This window comes from Sus scrofa, chromosome 1, assembly GCF_000003025.6.
Source record: "Sus scrofa isolate TJ Tabasco breed Duroc chromosome 1, Sscrofa11.1, whole genome shotgun sequence".
Lineage (NCBI taxonomy): Eukaryota > Metazoa > Chordata > Mammalia > Artiodactyla > Suidae > Sus > Sus scrofa.
Genome location: NC_010443.5, coordinates 65,897,665 through 65,918,640, shown reverse-complemented (window position 1 = coordinate 65,918,640; position 20,976 = coordinate 65,897,665). Strand labels below are relative to the sequence as shown.

At 37.0% G+C, this 20,976-nt stretch overlaps 1 protein-coding gene across 6 annotated transcripts in view; it reads left to right on the top strand.

The window, feature by feature from the left end:
* Positions 1–20,976, top strand: part of FBXL4 (F-box and leucine rich repeat protein 4) — a 64,324-nt gene that overhangs the window by 17,802 nt on the left and 25,546 nt on the right. For all 6 annotated transcript variants that reach the window (XM_013992716.2, XM_013992715.2, XM_005659322.3 and 3 more), the window contains 2 exon segments: positions 6,979–7,324; positions 16,544–16,788. In XM_013992716.2, coding sequence (XP_013848170.1) covers positions 6,979–7,324; positions 16,544–16,788 — 591 coding nt within the window.

The window sequence follows — 20,976 nt, the reverse complement described above, 5'->3', positions numbered from 1 at the left end:
AATTTTAATATATAGTACCAAATTTCCCTCCAAAGTTCTACCTATTTGTATTCCCACTAGCAGTGTATGTGCATGCATGTTTTGCCAAAACCTTGTCAATTTAGTAGGTGAAAAGTGTTAACTTTAAGTTAAAATTCTTTTCGCACCTCTGAGGTTGAATATCTTTTTTATGTTTAGAAACTATATTTCCTTCTTCTTGAACTATCATGTTATTTGCCTATTCCTCTATTAATTAACTGATCTTATCAGTTTTTAGATCTTTATATTGCTTCATTCAGTCATTGTTCTAGGTATGGGGAAACGTTAGTGAACAATGAACAAAAGAGACAAAAATCCCTGCCCTTGTAAGCTTATTCTAGCCCAAGGGCAATTTGTGGGCACCTGTTGAACTGTAGGACCCCAGCTGCCTATGGAGGAGGAGTGGGGGCAGGGATCAAGTGCCACCTAACACACTGCTTCCTTGTCCTCTCAACTCCCATGCAATACCTCCCAGGCTACCAGCAAGCAAATCCACAGTACAGCTCAACTCAAGCTGAAGACTGCTGGTATAATCCTTGTTTTTACAATAAAGATTATGATAATTCATTATGAACAATATTATTAATGGATCAATTCTCTTAAAACACAGAAAAACCAGCATCCTTTAATATACAGATTTTTTTTTTTTTTTTCCTGAGAGGAAAACAAATACTTTGGGTAGGATCCTTTCTTATGCGAAAATTGTTTTGTTGGACTCTGCCATTCTTTGCCTCTTTCCTACACAGTTATCTACTTTTTTCTCAGAAAAGATGAACAAATATGGGGATAAGATTTATGAAACATGTAATGTCTTTCATCTAAAACTTAGCGTCTGAATAACTGATTTTGAGTATAAATCATGCTCTTGGGTTCCTAGCTGAGAGTTGTAGTGTGTGATTGTGATTAAAGTGACAACTTCATTTGCAGATGTCTCTCTCCTTTGCCTGGTTTTTAGCTTTATTCCCAGAAAATACCATTAATTCTAAGAGAAAAAGACTCTAACCACTACATATTATTACAGAATAAAAAAAGGCCTTTTAAATTTTATTGGTTATGAAATCAGTAGATGTTTCATTGTTTAACACATTTGTTAGAAAATGCCAAAAAGGAAAATATACAGGGGAAAATTCTTCTGCCCAGATTCAATAACCGTTAACATTTTGGTGAATTTCTTCAGATAATCAGAAACATTGATTGAATACCTTCTCTGCCCACTCACTCCTGGGAACAAAAGAGAGAGCAGGACAGACATAGCCTCTTGTGTGAGTTTTACAGGCCAGCCTCGAGGAAGGCTGGAAGATTGCAGGACACATGTGCTGGCAAAGGGCAACACCTAAGCCATGGGGCTCAGGGAAGTCCTCCCAGAGGCAGGGACTCAGCTGAGACCTGAATGTTAAGTGAGGCATTCATTTAGGTAGGAAAAGTGGGGAGACACCAGCATGTGCAAAGGTGAAATCATGAGGTGAGATCTGGGTGTTCCAAAAAGTGAGAAGAGTCCCAGAGTGGAGGAAACAGGCTATTCAAAGACCACATGCATGGGCTTTCCAGACTTTGGGAATTTATAGATTTCATAGAGCTCTGGGATCCAGTTTCTCAGACGCCAACCTTGGGAGGACTGTTCCTCTGCCAGTGACTTATTAGGACAGTGCTCCTGGAGAACCCATAAGGGAGTGGGGCAGGTGAGGGGAGTGGGGCAGGTGAGGGGGTGGGGCAGTGGGGGGGGGCAGGTGAGGGGGTGGGATGGGGAAGGTGAGGGGTGGGGAAGGTGAGGGGTGGGGAAGGTGAGGTGGTGGGAAAGCGCCGGAGGGAAGGGAAGAAGTTGGGCAAGGATGCCATTCTCTGTGAAGTCCCAGTTAGCCTGGTGGCAGAGCTGCCAGGGAGGGGGTCTGACACTCCTGCCCATCTTGGGCTGTGGGCTAGGGGAGTGGGAAGGGGAATGGAAGTCTTCCAGGCACATGCCACTCTCAGGATGAAGAAGCTCCAGGAGCCCAAGGAGTTCTCAGTAGAAGGAGGCAGCTGGGAGCCCTTAGGAGCAGACCAGCAGACCTGGGGGAGGGCACCAAAACCAGCCAGGAGATTTAAGCAGAGCAAGATACGGAAAGTCAGCTCTGATATAATGGTATTGATAATCAAAGGGAACTGATTTAGGGTTATCAGATTATTTACTTTGCTAACAACATCATTTTTCATCACTATGAAACCATAGTTTATAATGAGAAATTAGCATGGTCAGAATCTCAAAGAGCAGTTGGCAATTTTACATGTATATGTGTGCATAACTTTACATATACCAATGTATTCCTTACTTTTCACATTTAATCATGGAAAACTATCACACACTGTTGCTTGGGAACCACTGAACTATGCAGACTATTATTTTAAATTAATACCACATAGTTTTATGCCCACCTTAGGAGTTAACAGAGAAGAGTATGTTGGAGTAGCTCAGGAATTTTTGTTTATGGGAAATGAACTTGTCCCAGAACATTTAAAATTTAAAAGCAGTCTTCCCCATTTTATCTGATTGCATTTGTTCCGTGAGTGAAGTAGAAAAGTTACAAGTAGTTCTATAAGATCTCAGAGTCTTTTGACTTCTTGCCTAGTGTTCTATTAAGAGAAAAGAAAAAGGTAGTATAGAGTGTCCTGGTCCTGAGGATAAGATCTTAATAGATGCTGTGTAAGAGTCAGAAATAGGCTAGTGCTGGGTTACATATGGGAAGAAAGGGGAAACAGGAGGAAGAGAATGACAAATCGAGGTCATATTAAAGAAACTGATGGCATAAAGCTATTTGCGGATAAAATTTAGAATTTAGTGGTATGGAATTTTTTTTTTTTGAAGCACTGAAAGCATTTTCACTTTATAATATTGAAGCTAAGAAAGCAAGGAGAAAGAAAGTGCCTGTCACAGAAAAAATTCGCTGCCAAAGGAAGTTGCTTAGGCAGTGATTTCACGAATTGGTCATGGTCTGGTCCCCTTCACTTTGTGAGTCAAGAAGCATGATTTTTGTCATTTAAGTCAGAAATGATCAGCTCCTTTACTGGTTGGTACCTGTTAAAGCAGATGCCAGTTTGTTAGTTCCAATTAGAGACAGGCTGAGAAGCAGGGGTATTTAGGTGTACCTATTTGAGTCCTTTAATTTTCTTCTTGTGTGTTTTCCTGTTCTGTCCCTTTGCTTCCAGCTGGTAAAATGGAACAGTGTTGGCAAGAGAACTTTCTTTGTGCTGGCTACCAGATGTACTCACTAAGCAGGAGAAATTCTGATTATGGAAAAGCTCTTTGCATCCATGTGCCTGGCTTCCAACCTGAATACGTTAGAAAATTTGCTTTCTCTGGTTTCCATTGATGAGCATCTCTCTTCCTCTCTTGTCTACCTGCCGCTTCCTGGGAGCCTTAGAGAGACTTTCTCAGTAGGGTAATAATAGGTCAGGTCAACAGTCACAGAGATGTGCTTTTTTTTCTTTGTTTCCAAGCACTAGACCAATGATAGGTATTCAGTGCAATCAATAGGAGGAGAAATAGGTGGGCTGGTGAAGAGAATACTGGTTTCTATGCCAGGACTGAATACACCAAGTGCAGATGAGGCACTGCCTGAAAGGGGTCCCAAACTGAATTTTGCATGTGATACTGCAGTTTTAAAATACTTACATGGAACAGTGTTTGTTGAATTTGTCCAGAAGATTAATACGGTGGGGGGGGCATATATAGTTAGCATATAAATTTACAGACTACAAAGTACATGTCTTAAAGCAATTTAATCCCACCAGCTCTGCTCTGGGTCTAAGGATTAAGAGTCAGGGCTGTGTCACAGAAAATTATGTGTCTGTGTGTGTATACATGCATGTATGTATTTGCTTTCTTGTTTTCACTGACTAGTTTTTAAAACTCTGGCTTTGGTTTCCTAGAATAAAAAGATATTGGCGTAGGAAATATAGCCATTATTTTATAATAACTTAAGTGGAGTATAATCTATAAAAATGTTGAATCACCATGTTATATACCTGAAACTCATATAATATTGTAAATCAACTACAGTGTAATTAAAAAAAAGATATTGGCATATTCTCTTGTTGGGTAAACATATCTCTTCCTCTCTATAAATTTAAAATAATGTATTCTAGTTCTATTAGAATTTCGAACAAAAATTCAATTTAATACAGCTACTCCAAAATCAATTTGTGTTGGTCTCATAGTTAATGTTAACTTAATTCAAATGACCACAGGCCTATAAAATACTTATTCTATCTTTTTTCCATTCTTCTTTGTTACTTCTTAGGTTATCAAAAATAAAAATAAAATATAAATAAAACATAAATGTAAAAAAACATGTTTGAGTTTTTTATATTTAGACATTTAAGAATAGTTCTAAAAACTGATGATTTGATATTCCACTTTAAGTATGCTATCACATTTAAACTTATATGTTAAATATGTAATGTTCATGATATATAAAAGTCAGAAGCAAAAATGATGCTAAAATAGCTTTAACCCTCATAGGTTTAAACACAGTAGAAATCAATTTAAAGCATCATCTTAACCTTGTCTATTCTGCAAGGTGAAGAGAGAGAGGACTTTAATAGATTAATGCATTATTACAATAGACTATTTCTGCTCTAATCAATGCTTGTGTTTAAGTTTACATTTGTAATTTTATAATGTAATTTGCATTATGATGCAGGTTAAGCTATACATGAAGAACATGTTTTGTCTGTCTTTATTTATTGCAAAGGACCTGGCAGAGGTGATTTCTATATTACATTTTCAGTGTTTCTGTTAAGCCTCATAAAAACTTCTCATTGAAGCCAAACAATAAAATAGGCTGGTTTAGTCCACGTGTTGTGAACCCGTATAGGCAGTTATTTCACAGGGTCCTGAGTGGTCCTTGTTTCTTGGACGTGAGACATTCTCCAGCATCCACTGATGTCACTTTCCAGCAGCAACGAAAGGGTGAGCAGAACCGAAAATCTGAATTTTCTCATACCTTCCACCATTTCTTGGAAATGTACTGTCCAAAACTAGGAATTCATTTTCCCACTAACATGGTTTTAAATGTCTCATACTTCTGTTCCTGTATGTCTGGCTCTGTTTAACTGTGTGGATTTTCAGTAGAACGTTCGAATCAATTCCATTGTTAGAAACTCTCAAGATTTTTGCATTTAAGCTCTAGCGGCACATCTTAGGTCTAGGCTGGCATTCCACATTTGCTTTTCTGCCTTGTCACAGGAAGTAAGAAGATGCTTAGCCTCCTTTCGTTTCCTCCTTAAATCTGCCACAGCCTGCGCTATTCTTTAGAACTCTTCTTCTGCCTCCCAAGGTTGGTTATAGAGCAGAACCAGCCTCTCCATTCCTGCATTCGCATTGTCTCCAAGTACAAATACTCACAGGCTCTTTATGTCTTTATTCCTAGTTTTCAGGAGAGAAGTAGCAAATGTAGCAAATATGGGGTGATTAGGATCTGTTAACCGTAAAATTCCTACTGTTACGGTTGGTGAGATGTTTACTGGAATCCCCATGGAGTTTATGCCTTATGCTTTTATACCTAAAGGTGGAAATTACCATACTTACCTTCTCCGTTCTTTGGAGATTTGTGCTTTATGCCTTTCTTGCTCCTGTCTTGGCCTAAAGACCATTATGGTAGTTGTATGTTGCTGACTTCTATAGTCTTGGCTCAGATTTCTCCCCTGAGTTTCACACTCTTGTCTATTTCAGTTTCCTAAATGCCTTGCTGTCATCAATTTTTGCTTAGATCTCAATAGGCCTTTGGGCCAAGGAAATGAACTGAGAATATATTGGAGGGGGAAAAAAAACCTTTAAAAATGAAGAATAGTTTCAGTGATCATTCTTATACAGTGTTGGCATAAACTTCTTTGAAAGCAGTTCATAGGATGTATTGGGAGACTTAAGTGTTCTTAGCCTTTGATATAAAATCTTTATTTAAATATTCTGATAACTAAAGTAAATAGAGGGGAGAGATGTTCATTTAAATATTTTTGTCTATGTCTTTAATTATCTCTGATATATTCAGAAAAATATTAGAGAACTGGGTATTTATACCATATATATGAGAATGTTATATACCTAATGATGCTGTGTTGTGAAGAATCTTTAAATAATTTTGGAAAACAATTTTATAAGAAGACTGATATAAAGAGATAGAATATAAGTTATGTCAAGAAGAATAGATGGGCAGATAATTACAGGTTAGCTGTTTCATTGGCGGGGAGGCAACATGAGCACATACCTTTGTGTGGAAATAAGTTTATTATCTGGAAAGTAATGATCAGCCTGGCTGAAAAGTGGAAGTTCGTTTTGGGGGAATAGGAGAAGATGTTACTCACCTGTCGTATGTTAGATATTGGCCAGGTATCCCCACGAGGATACAAGGAGGCCCAGAAGATGACAATAATGGATATTTAGGAGAGGGGCAGTATATAAGAGACAATTTCTTGAAAAATGTGATAAAACTTAATGACTGGATAAGGGGAAATCAAAGATAATGAAAGTGTTGAGTGTGTATGATGCCAGTAACAAATAGTAAAGGGGAACTTGGTGAGGCACGGTGATCAGTTTAGCTCCCACTGTGGGTTTAGGGCACACACACAGGAGAGCTTTCAACTGTGTGCTTTACTACTTCACGTTTACTCTTTCTGTAAAACTGAATGTTGTTCAGAACCTCTGACTACCATTTCAGGTCTTAACTAACCAAGGTGAAAGCTGCCAAAACATGACTTTCTAGGGAGCTGTAAAAATAACTTAAATAGTGAAAGTATTTTGAGTAATAAGGTCTATGGCATTAGGTTTTAAATTTTTTTTCATGTCCTGGAAATAATACTTGGTTTGATTCTGTTCACCGTGTTTAATGCCTTTGCTTCACACTATAATGTATTGGGCTGGGCCCCTAACCTTAATAACAGTAAATCTCATTCTAAACTGTATTATAGGGGAGTTTTTTTCTTTGGCAGATGGGAGATTCTTTGGTCAGAGAAACCTACGAAGGTGAATGCTTCCCAGGCTCGCCAGTTTAAACCTTGTATTAAGCAGATAAATTTCCCCACAAATCTTATACGGCTGGAAGTAAATAGTTCTCTTCTGGATTATTACACTGAATTAGATGCAGTTGTATTACATGGTGTGAAGGACAAGCCACTGCTTTCTCTCAAGACTTCACTTATTGACATGAATGATCTAGATGAAGATGACTATGAAGAAAAGGATGGTTGTGGAATGGACAATCTGAACAAAAAGTTTAGCAGTATTGCCCTCAGGGAAGGGCCAAGTAATGGATATTTTGATAAACTACCTTATGAGGTAAGCCAGATATTCACTAGCAATATTCGACATACTATAATTTTTAAATGTTTATATATCAATGTTTATTTTGCTAGAGAAATAGGAGCATTAGCAAGGTGCACATAATCTGTTGTATTGTGTATTTTGATTTTGGAAAAACTAGACAAAATTGTCTTAAGTAACTTCACTGCTTTTGTTTTTTGGCTTGATTTTAGTGATCCTGGGTAAACTTTTAAGTATATGTTATCTTACCACTGATTTACAATAACCAGAATGCATAAACCAATAATAAATTACACTCCACTTTAATTCCTAATTACACCATGTAAGTATGGGCAATATGTACTTGACTTGATACCAGTTATGTTAAAGATGATTTGCTATTAAAAATAAGAGTATTAGTAAGATTGCGAGAGGAATGCTGATTCTCTTTAACAGTACGCAGTTTCTCCAAGTGTCATTTACTCTTCTATTTTAACCCTATTCCATGTTCTTCTCACTAGCTATGATTTTTGGTCTAGGCAGGTACTGAGTGCCTTTACCTAGAGTCTTGTTTTCAGTGTGTCTCTCTAGGGATATTCCTACAGTCTGTTTAGCATCCCTGGCTCCTAGTCATCAAATGCCAATAGCACACCCCTGAGGTAGGGGTAGGGCCAAGCATTTCTGTACTTTGCAGAGAAGGGCTGTGTGTGGTTAAAATCATGTAATCAGATCTTTTAAAGAAAATTTTATAAACTCAAACTCTAACCAGTTCAACTTTTCAAGTTGGTGGATACTTCAGGTTCCATTGTAATAATATAAGTAAATTAACATGCATGGAACAATAAGAGAGCCTGTTGAATGCCTACTTGTAACTCTAGTGCTTGTTCAACTTTTCACAGTTCAGACCCTATGAACTGTGAAGTAGCTAAAGTTGCCACATAAAGCTAAATTTAAGGATCCAACATAATTTAGTCAGTAAACCATGGGACTAGGACCCAACCTAGACCTTCTCCGTCAAGTCTTATGTTATGGAAGCAAGCTTTGATTGGACAAGATTCTCAGGCCCTTAGTGGGGGAAGGGAGGAAAGATGGAGGAGGAGCTGGGTTGGGGACAGAGGAGTGTGGGATGTTGACAGTGTTGCTTCGCAGGCCTCCAAGGACACTCTGTCCTGGCAGTGGTGGGAGCAGTTTTTCTGAAGGAAACTCACTCATTTCTTTAATCCTTACCCACTTCCTAAAACTACAAAATCGAAACAAATTCAGCCAATGCATTTTAAAACAGTTTGTTTTGTTGAGTTGTATCCAGACCTGATAAAATGCTTGACATACCACATTCAAATAAGTAACTGAGGGGAACGGCAGGCAGAGGGAAGAGAGTGTCCCAAGGCAAGAAGTGACACTGTGTGGCCTCTGTGGGGTTCTAGTATTTCAGTGTGGCTGGAATAGGATTTGGCAGTAGAAGCTGCAAGAAATGAACTTGGACAGGGGCTCAGAGCTGCCTCAGTGCGTCACTCTGCAGGCCACCGTCCACATGGATGACAGTGACGTGGACATCCCAGCACTGGCAGTGCACAGCCCACCCTGCTGCATCACAGAGGGCTCTTAGGGTTTTCCCAAGAGCTTTTCATTGAATCTCTTCAACCAGTGGTCCTTGGAGTGCTGTGTCTGTCCCATACACAGCAAAATCTGTTGAGGGGAGTTATCGATAACTTTAGATTTTATAAATCACTTACTTTTGGTAAAAAGTGAGGGCAGATCCAAGAATATACCTATAATAATTTCACATTCCCTTTCTTGTGTTCTCTTATAGTCCCCATATGCTTTTTTGAGTGGGAGAAAAAGATGTAGAGTAATAGCTGGCATTCCAGGAAGTATCCACAACAGGCAGGCATTTTTGTACATGCTTTGACCCACAATTAGAGTAACTGCCCAGGTGTTTGGCCTCACGTAAAGTTTATCTTTCATGTGTGTCATGGTATGAAAAAACTGTGAGCCTTTTCTGTAGTCAGTAGGGAAACACTGAAGGTTTTCTTTTATTTATTGTAAAAAAAAATAACAAATGAGATTTCTTTCTCAGATTACTCTGTTGGTAAAAGAACAGACCAAAAGGAGCAGGGATACCAGTTAGGGAGCTATTGCAGTAATTTTGGTGAGAAATGACAAAGCCCTGGGTATTGGCACGTTTGGAAAGGAGGTGAGCAGGAGAAGTATTCCAGAGATGCAGAAGATAAAAATCAAAAGTAACTCATGAATATGGAGATTAAGCAGAACAGCACAGGGACTTTTGTGTTTCTGGTTTAAATGAGCTGGTAGATGGATATGCCATTAGTCATAAACCGGGGCATAAAGTTGGGTAGGGTGTATTGACTTTGAGGTGCCTATGATTCATCAAAAGCAGCCAATCAGATTAGGACAGTAAGTGTTGCTATTTGAGTTTGAAACCCAGAGGAGGGTCTGAGTTGACCTTGGTGTGAGTCTACTCAGAAGAGGGGAGGGCCACCAGGGTATATGAAACTGACCAGTAAAACTCTGAGGGTGTGACGAAAGGGCCAAGAATAGGATTCTGGGACTACAAATATCTAAGAGTCTCTAGAGGAGGACAAGTCAGAGACAAAGATGAGAGTGTCCTCAAATCAGTGATAGGAAGCTAAAGAGGTATAGAGAATATAAAACAGCTGTAGTCAGCCACACTGCTGCAGAGAGCGCAGTTACAAGTGCCTGCTGGTTTTGGTCATGGCGCGATCTCTGACAGTCCTTTACCGTCATCAGTTCAGTGAAACTGTGACCATAGGGAGAGATGAAAAATCCTTATTATGCTTGGTTAAGGCATCAAGGAGGTGGCAGAAGCAGAAACAAGAAGTGTTTGTTCTCTGAGCATAATTAGAACAATACTTCCGTTAATGTACTCAGCATTGGTAAGACTGTCCATCAACTGTATACAATACTTGGCATCTTTTCTAACACTCCATGCCTTCATGTCAAACTCAGAAAAGGGCATATCAAAATGAGGGAGAGTATGAAGTTATTATAGGTATTATTTGCTCTAACTTACCCTTTCAAGGGAGAAAAGTAAGTGGATGCAGTGGATGGGAAGGTTTCTGTTTGTGATGCGGGTTGAGAGAGATTTTCCCATGTTTCTGTGCTGTAGGGAAGGAGCCTAGAAAGTAAAAGCTCCTAGTACATGCAAGGGGGTTAATCAATACAACAAAGGCTTGTAGAGGAGGCGGGGAGATAGAATCAGTCACCCTGGAGAACTTAATTAGCCTGATGAAAGCAGTATAGTGCATAAAGAGTTACTGCTGCAGCCCACTGAATGATGTCACAGGTGAGTGAAAAGAGAAACTTAAAATGAAAAAAAAAAAAAGTTACCCAAGTCATTTCAAGGAAAAAAAAAAAAAAAATTCCACATTTAAATGTCATGATGCAGTGTTTCCATGGTAGAAAATAATAGTATTATGAGTAGAGTGGGTTTTGAGGGCACATCAACTGTGTTTTGAGAGTCCTCCCCTCCGTATCATATCCTACTTTCAACATGTGCTCAGATGTACTTGAGGCTCTGATATCCCCATGTAAAAACTTGTTTTGACAGACACTAGATACTTGATGAGTAATGATTAATAGGTACTGTCTTGTGGGCCTGAAACCTGTTATCTTTTACGTAATCCAAAGCCAGTGATTTTTCACATGCCAATCTCATGGTCTTAGTAACTTTTCATTATGCTTTTCCTATTTTGATATATGCTTATATTAAGGCTCAGAAAATGTTTTCACACAATATACCTCTTTTAATATTGGTGACTTTTGTTTGGAATGATGCCAGCAATTGCTGGGAGTTATTTAAATTACAAATCATTTGGGAAAAGGAAATTATTTATCCATGATACAGGGATATATTTTGAATGACTCTTCGCACTAACTGCTTAAAATTTTTACTGAAATAACTTTTAATATTGTAGTTAAATCAACAAATTTTTAATTCATTCTACAGATACTTAAGATCCTAATGTTGCCAAGCCCCGATGGCTCATGGTTTCCTTCAAACATTTAAGAAATGATCAAATTCTGTATTATTTACAACACAGGGAAATATGTGTGATTGGGTCACTTTGTTGTACAACTGAACTTGATGAAACATTGTAAATCAACTATACTTTAATACTTAAAAAAAAAGAAATTAAAAAAAAATCCTGTATTTAAACTCTTACAGAATAACAAAAAGTAAAGTTTTTGACTTTTTAATGAAGCTGATATAGCACTATAGCACATAAAATAAAATTACAGACTAATTTTTCTTCTGCAAACAGAGTGAAAAGAATTATTTTAAAATATAATACAAGAAAGTCATTCAGAATGTATTCCTGGAATTCAAGGATGTTTGGGTATTAGAGAATCTGTGTAATAATATTATAGTACTATAAAATAACATTGTCAAAGAAGAAAAATCCTACTATCATCAAAATTGGTTGACAAATGGCAGATAAATATCCAAATTTTTATCGGTGTCTGTTAAAAAGTAAACACCTTATTAAGCTATCTATGAATTGTCTGCTACCAAATAGTAGTAACTAAAAGCTAACATCATATTTAATTATCAAACACTAGAAATGCATTGTCTAATATGGTAGCCACTACTAGCCATAGGTACTGTTGAGCACTTTAAGACTAGTCTGAATTGAGATGAGCTGAAAGTACAAAGTACACACAGGATATCAAAGACTTAATATGACAAAAAAAGATTTAGTATCTCAGTAATAACTTTTATATATTTAAAAATTTTTTTAATTATTTTTTCTTTTCATGTCCATACCCGCAGCATATGGAAGTTCCCAGGCTAGGGGTCGAATCGGAGTCTGAGCTGCAGACCTACACCACAGCCATAGCAAGTGGGGCTCCAAGCCACATCTGTGCCCTATACCACAGCTTGCAGCAGATCCTTAACCCACTGCGCGGGGCCGGGGATCAAACCCTCAACCTCATGGATACTAGTCAGGTTCTTAACCGGCTGACCCACAACAGGAACTCCAGTAATTTTTATATTGAACACATGTTGAGATGACCATTTAAATATATCTCATCAAATAAAATATATTACAGTCAGTATCACCTATTTCTTTTGAATTTATTTTTTAACTTCTTTGAGGAATAATTAACAAATATAATTGTATATATTTAAAGTATACAACATGATTTGATGTACATATGCATTGTAGAGTGGTTACCAAGATCAAGGTAATTGACACATACGTCACCTCACCTTGTTAACTGTTGTATGTGTGTGGTGAGAATAGTTAATCTACTCTCAGCAACTTTCAAGTATACAGTACTGTATTGTATTTGACTTTTAAAAATTGTAGTTACTGGAGTTCCCATTGTGGCTCAGCAGGTTATGAACCCGACTAGTATTCATGAGGATGCAGGTTCCATCCCTGGACTCCCTCAGTGGGTTAAGGATCTGTCATTGCCGTGAGCTGTAGTGTAGGTTGCAGATGTGGCTAGGATCCCACCTTGCTGTGACTGTGGTGTAGGTTGGCAGCTTCAGCTCCAGTTCAACTCCTAGCCTTGGAACTTCCATATGTTGCAGGTGTAGCCCTGTAAAAGCAAAAATAAATAAATAAATAATAAATGTAATTACTACTTTTTAAAATTACATATGTGCTTCACATTTATGGTTCACATATAATTAAAGACAAGAAAACCATGCTAATTTAACATTGTTCTGGAAGTACTATCCAATGTTAGAAGATGCAAGAAAGAAATAAGAGGCAGGGTTTTTGGAAAGAAGACTGTAAAATTATTATCACTTGCAGATAATATCATTATGCATGGAGGAGGGAGTGGGAGGGATCAGGAGCTTGGCCTTATCAGACACAACTTAGAATAGATTTACAAGGAGATCCTGCTGAATAGCATTGAGAACTATGTCTAGATACTCATGTTGCAACAGAAGAAAGGGTGGGGGAAAAAATGTAATTGTAATGTATACATGTAAGGATAACCTGACCCCCTTGCTGTACAGTGGGAAAAAAAAAAAAAGAATACTCAGGAGAATAGACCAAAAACTATTAGGCACAATAAGTAAGTTGACAAGTTACAAACAAATAGACAAAAATCAATAGCTTTAGGAACTCTCGATCAAAAATGGTCATTAAATGATAAATCATGCCATGCCCTTGAGTAGAAAGACACAATAAAGATGTCAGTTTTCCTTAAAATAATCTATGTATTCAAGGAAGTTTCAGGTAACATGCAAACAGAATTTTTTTAATATAAAAGTTCACCTAAGAAACCATGAAACTAGGAAAATTCTGGAGAAGATGAGTGATGGAGGGAACATTAGTCCAACCAGATAATAAGGCAGATGATGAAGCCATAGTACTGTTATTTGTGCGTCAAGAATGAAGACAGATTCTCATCTGCAACCAAACAATCCAGTGCATTCCCACACACAAACTTGGAAAAATTCAGAACAAAACCTATTTATTTGACCCAGAGGGCTGTTGAAATGGGAGAAATAAATGAAACAGTATAGAGTCCAGAAACAGATCAACAGGAAGAAGGAAACATTGGCAACTCTCTCAGCAAGGGATTACACTTCTGTAGTTAAAAACAAAACAAAACCCCAAACATCAGCACAATACTCTTTTTTATTTTATTTTATTTTATTTTGTCCTTTTCCTGCCTTTCAGAATGACAAACATTTAAAGTATTGACATCACTGCTGTCTAGGATATGAGTGCATGGTTACTTTTATTCACTGTTTGTGGTAAATTGATGCAAAAATTCTGAAGGGCAATTTTGTGTTTATATCAAAACTTTTAAATGCATGAAATTTACCCTAAGATATATTTGCAAATTTTTCCAAGATATGCCCACATACATACACGCTGATATTGCAGTGTTCTTTGCAGTAGGAAAAAAAAGCAGGAAGTACATCAATGAGAAATTAGTTGAATTAGTGTGACACATCTATAAAGTGGAATGGGATAGATTTGTATGCGCAGACAGAGAAATATCTGCAAGATACATCATTCAATGAGAAAAGCAAGGCACAGAACAGTGAATAGAGTATGATTCTTTTAGTACAAATCCAAGAATAGTTAATAATAATGTTAATAATGTTTACCAAGGGGGAGATGGATTATTAGATTCAAGGTGAAGGAAAAACTTCTCATTTTCTACCTATCTTCAATATTTGGATATTCCAATGTTTTACCTGAATTTTCTTTTGTTATTTGTATAATATTTTGCTTAACGACAATTTGTATGTTATCTGGATGATGAGCTTTAGGCTAATTTTTAATTTCTTTATATTTTATTGTTTTTGAAACACACACACACACACCCCTTAATGTTATTTTTCAAAAGCCCAGTTCAAATGTTAAAAATAAATAGCAAGAACACCCCAAACTTTCTGATACTCAATATATGTGTTAGTCAGCAATATTTGTATTTTATATGTACTCTTTAAGCTTATTTTATTTTATTTATTTATTTATTTATTTTTTGTCTTTTTGTTGTTGCTATTTCTTGGGCCGCTCCCGCAGCATATGGAGATTCCCAGGCTAGGGGTTGAATCGGAGCTGTAGCCACCGGCCTACGCCAGAGCCACAGCAACGCGGGATCCGAGCCGCGTCTGCAACCTACACCACAGCTCACGGCAACGCCGGATCGTTAACCCACTGAGCAAGGGCAGGGATCGAACCCGCAACCTCATGGTTCCTAGTCGGATTCGTTAACCACTGCGCCACGACGGGAACTCCTTTAAGCTTATTTTAAATATGTTGTTGTCACTCTTGTCACATTTTAGCCTCCAACAATGATAATTCTGACCTGAAATTACTACTGAGCCTACACAGCTAAATAAAGTAATAAAGAACATTTAGGTTAAAGGGCATAATTGCCAGACAAAAGTATAGCTAGATAAATATGCTAAAGATTGAGTTAAAAACTCAACCTTTCTCTCATATCTCAAGATTTTTACTGTTTAGCAAATATTTGATTTTTTTTTTCTCTTTGTGTTTCTTGGTTCAGAAAGGCTATTTAGCAGTGATTCTTTGAAAATTAGTTCAGAAGTCCCTAACTGATAAACATCAAGGAAAAAAACCCAAAAAACAAATCTTGGACTGGTTCAAAGAAACTTATTTATTTATTTATTTAGTCTTTTTGCCTTTTCTAGGGCCACACCCACGGCATATGGAGGTTCCCAGGCTAGGGGTCTAATCGGAGCTGTAGCCCTGGCCTACACCAGAGCCACAGGCAAGGCCGGATCCGAGCCGCATCTGTGACCTACACCACAGCTCACGGCAACGCCGGATCCTTAACGGACTGAGTAAGGCCAGGGATCCGACCTGAAACCTCATGGTTCCTAGTCGGATTCATTAACCACCGAGCCATGACAGGAACTCCGAAACTATTCTAATTAGAGATAGAAATCTTTTTGCTTCCTCCTCCTTAATGGCTTTTGGTATCTGTTTACCACTCCACCATCACTGTCAGGTGCCTTAAGCAGGCCCCTGCCTCCGCTTCCTTGTTATTCTGCAATAGCCCCTGGCTGGTTTCCCTTCCTGCCTCCTGTCTCCACCAGAGCCCTCTGCAATGATCTTTCTACAACAAACCTGAGTCTGTCATTCTGCAGTTTAAATCCCTTCAAGACTCCTCATTGCTTTCAGAATCAGTCTAGGCTCCTCTGTGATGCTCTCTGTGACCCCGTCCTTGCCACTAACTAGTCTTTCCTCTCTCGTTTCGCCTCTCACTCTTTAAAGCTGAACCTTCCCGGTACAAGTACACTTCCACTATGGTTAGCCTGTGTCTGTGTCAGGCTCTAGTAGCAGTGTACGTGTCTATCAAAAGCTATTAAAACATGTCATTGTACTGACCAATCCCCATCGGACTCTGAAAACCCTGAAAGTGAGAGCTCTTCTATCATCAGTGTTTGATATGTAATCAATATTCAGTAAATGCTGTCTGTTAAAAATTTTATTATTCAATAGATTACCAAAATATATCTTTGTGCTGCAAATAAAAATGAATAGTCAGCATGAATTGAGTATACATTGAATAATCTTGAAACATGATACATATTAGCCCTATGTGTGTAAGGATGATTCTGTTGAGTGTTCACTTATTTAGTATGTAAAGATACTGTTATAAAATAGATGATACTGTTGTCTTTATTAGATCATATTATATGCTTCATAAAGTGATACTGTTTTTTTTTTTCAGTCTGGATGATCTTGGTTTCTCTGTTTTATGTAGCTCATTCAACTGATTCTGAATCATCTTACACTACCAGATTTGTGTAGATTAGCACAGACGTGCAAACTACTGAACCAGCATTGCTGTGATCCTCTGCAGTACATCCACCTCAATCTGCAACCATACTGGGCAAAACTAAATGACACCTCTCTGGAATTTCTGCAAGCTCGCTGTACTCTCGTCCAGTGGCTTAATTTATCTTGGACTGGCAATAGGGGCTTCATCTCTGTTGCAGGATTTAGCAGGTTAGTGCCAAGCCTCATTGGAGGTGATTTCACCAGCAGGCTGTATTGACTCTGGAAGAGTTGCCATAATAAAAGTTTGAAATTATGTACCACATACTTTAGAGAAATCCATTTTGTGTCTCACGTTCAGAATACTTCTGCTTATAAAAGTAGTTGAGTTTCACCATCCTTTTCTGCTAGACATTGTAAGATGGAGGGAAATAATGCCCTTTACCTCACATTTTTAAAATCCCAAGTAACTTTCAACAGGGCTCCTTCTGTTTTTTTCTTTCTCATATTTTCAGCACAGATGATTAACACATTTTAAAAACTATTTCCAAATCAAAATCTACCTCTCTAATGTGATTTGTCAGAAATGGAAAACAATTTATTATAGAACATTTTTAATTAAATCTTAATTACATGTGCAATACATCACCCAAATTTAGAAGCTCATTTAAACTAATTATGTTGAAAATGCAATTGCATGTTAAATAGGCGACCACACTTGCAGACCTGCCCAGGTGTTTCTGCTCCTTTCTATTTAAGCATTTAGTTTCCTTACTATTAAATGTCACCTGTTAAACATTTGAAAGCTTGCATGAGTGCATATTCATTTAGTAATGCCATAGTCATCGTTCCTGTGATACAAACAGGTGTTTTTCTCTTAACCTTGATGATGGTTATTCTCATTATATGTTACAATATAATCCCTTCATTTCATTAAGTTAAATAATGAAGAAGTAGACTCTTTGGGAAAAATTGCTTGTTTTTGATTAATGAATATTCTCCTATACTGTTTTTTGGAGTTAAAATTATCTACAGCCCTCACTACACACATCCCATGGATACATTCCTGAACAGTGGTTTATGAATTAGAAATTTGTATTTTGAGTTTTATTTCCTCTTGACTTAGATTATAAAAATAAAGATGCCGTCCCAGAAATAAATATTTGATGTCATTAGATTTGGACGAAATCATGTTTGAAATAGTAACAGTGTGTTCAGAATGCTAATATTGATTGTTTATGCAACAAAGTAAAAAATAAACACAAGCAGGAATGGCTTATAGCACATGTTGAAACCAAGGATGCACTTAGGTTTTCTTTTCTTCCAGAAATAGAGCCGGGGAGGGGTTCTTAGATAAAATATCATGGGACTGTGGGCAGGTCTAAAGATTTTTAAACATGCTATGTATACAGAATTCTTTTTTATTTTGAAAATTTGCTTAAGAGGGTATGTGTGTGTATATATATATATATATATATATATATAAGAAAAATAAGGCATTTCTTTTTGGCAGTGTGATTTGGGTGAATTTTTATAGAATACATTTTGAAAATTGCTGGACCTTTGACAGCTCTCCAGCAGAACACAGCTTAGTCCTTTCTACTTCCCTTTGCCACAAACACACACACTTCTTTGGCCAATTTTCCTCGCTGCTAATGGGAGTGAGAAAAACTGAAGCTAATGATGACTGGGTATTCAGATTTGCCCTATGGATCATAAACCAATACTGACAGTCTCAGAGAGCAGATAGAACCATTGGTATCAGTAAGCATTATTTTACATTATAAGGACTTTGGAGTATTTTAATTGCCCTCACAGCTCTTTTTTCAGTGTTTCCCACTATTAGGAACTTATTAAGTATTTGCTTTTGCCCTCAGTGTGTAAGGCATTGTGGTGAGTGTTGTGAGCCTTGTAAAGAGATAAGTAATATTGTTCCTGAGACAGAAAAGATAAAGATATCAGGATAAACATTTAAACATATTCTTCCTATAGTTTTATAAATAAATGACAGGGAGGCAATGAATAAGTATAGACAATAAAGAAAACATTGGTGACAAATGGCTGAAATCCAGCTTTCTGGGCAAAAGGTTGCATATAATCATGGTAAAATGTAAAGATCATTTAAAATCAATTTTTTAAAACTCCCTTTATGTAGTGTCTTTGGGTGCATGAGCTTAGAAATGTAAGTTGTGAGAAGAAAACTTCACAATGCTACTTTTAAAATTTTAGACGCATAATGGATAAAGATCTTCTTTTGCAAGGTTAAAGCTCCAATCTACTTTCTCACCAGCAATTTCTCTTCCATTTTCAACCCAGCCATTTAGTTGCCATGGGGCTGCCTGAATAATCACAAAAGTACATACATAAAGTTAAGTTTTCTCTATTTCACAGGAGTATTTCAGCCTATAAAACCATAAATCTTAATAAAATTCCTTTAAGCATGGTCATTTTCCCATTCAGAAAATAAAAAGTTTAAATAACAGGGCGGAAGAATCTTTTTTTCAAGTGAGAGATACTGGAGATTTGCCTTCTGATTGCTGTGACCCCCTTGACGTGACTGCTGAATTGATAGTCATTATGGCTTGTAGGCAGCATTCCCAGAATAAACAATAAATATTCATGGCTTGATTATTAATGAATAATCTGTGAATAAGTATGATCTATTTATGTTCATTACTATGAAGAAGACTTATTTATAATACTTTAAAGAAAAAAAGTACCGATGTAAAATAGAGACCAATGGTGAGGAGCTGGTTTTTGAGCAAGTCTTTGGGAGAAGTTGGATAGAGTTCATTTTTGTTGCCTAAAAATCTTATCCTCACAAGCTGAAACTGTTTCACTGGATTTTAAAGAACTTAGGAAATTACTTTATTCACAACAGCAAGGAAATAGGTTAAGATGGAGTAAAAGGAACTTAAAACTTTTAATCAGTTATTAACATTCTCTTCTATTTGCAGATTTGTAATTTGCAGCATCAAGGACTGCTCATGTATATCGTTACTCATTAAAGTCACATCTATTATAATTCCACTTTTATAATACACTTTCCTAAAGTCATGGGTATTCCTTCACCTCCCTACCTGTTTGTGCTCTGCTTAATCATGTCTTTCTGATGTTTGAAAAGCACTAGGTTTGTTTTTCTACTATCATTTTTCTTCAGATAGTTGCTCAAACTAATCACCTTGATCTCTACCTCAGTTACATAGAAGTTTCCACCCCCAGCCCTTCTACTTGTTCCCTTCAGAAAACATTACTGGATGCTTCCCATATTCAAGGACTTGATGTTGTGACACAGAGCTACAGTTTTATAGAATTGAGACTTTTTACCTATGCATATATTTGTTTATTCAGCTGCCTGCCTATGTTGTATACTGTTATCCCTTTTAGATGGTCAGGTCCTAGAGATGAAAGACAGTTTAAGAATTCTTTCTTCTACCATTGCTGGTTAGTTCCATACACAGTTAAGCAAGAAGTTTTGTTTTTATTGACTTGATTTGGGGTCAGATACAGTAAATAGTGCTCCAGCTATTTGGGATTAAAGCTATCTTAAATATGCTGTCTTATAAAACTCAGTGTTAGTCAACTAACAAAACATGAGATGAAGAATCAGAAGCCATGGATTTTATGTCTAATTCTTCCCTTTACCTTTATACTTCAGGCTGGCTATAAAGATTAGTGCCTTTTATTTTATGACGAGTAAATGCAGATTAAATCATTTATTCATGTGATGTTAATTATTTTAGGGTGCAAGTTACCATTTAGTAAATTACTTCTTATGTACTTATATTACTCTGGACAAATTAATTCACCTCATAAGGATAAGCAATTTATTTCTCTCTCCAGAGACTCCTTTTGTGGTAGCAGGAGACCTAGCTTGGGATTGTTTATATGAACTTAGGTCTTCTCTTAATACCCTCAATATCAAGAAATACTTGATGAGAATTCATAACATGGAATGAATAGGCCATAGCAAATAAAGAAGTTATAGTTCTCTTTTCATCACAATTGAGATGAATAAATAGATGACCAAGACAAAAAAAATGTATGTAATTAATGCATTAAAATAAAATCTTATGCGGAGCATTAAGCAGAAAAATGAGTCGTGTTCAGCTAATTAACTGCTTTTGCTGCTACTGCTGCCTTCTTGGAATGGAGATATTATGGAAAAGTAGGTAGTATAGATTTTGTAAGTTTTGGAAGAAAGACTATGGGGGTATTGACTAAGTAATCCACTCAGAGTAAAAATATGCAATATGGAAAGAGAGAGAGTCATAAAAGTAATATAAATATGACTATTATCTGTATTATGCTTCCAAATTCTATCATTTTGGGGAAGTTTTTTTAGTGTAATAACAGTTGACTTTCTGGTGATTGACTTGCCATTTTTAGAAGGGTAAAATTCGGTAATGAGAGCAAAGA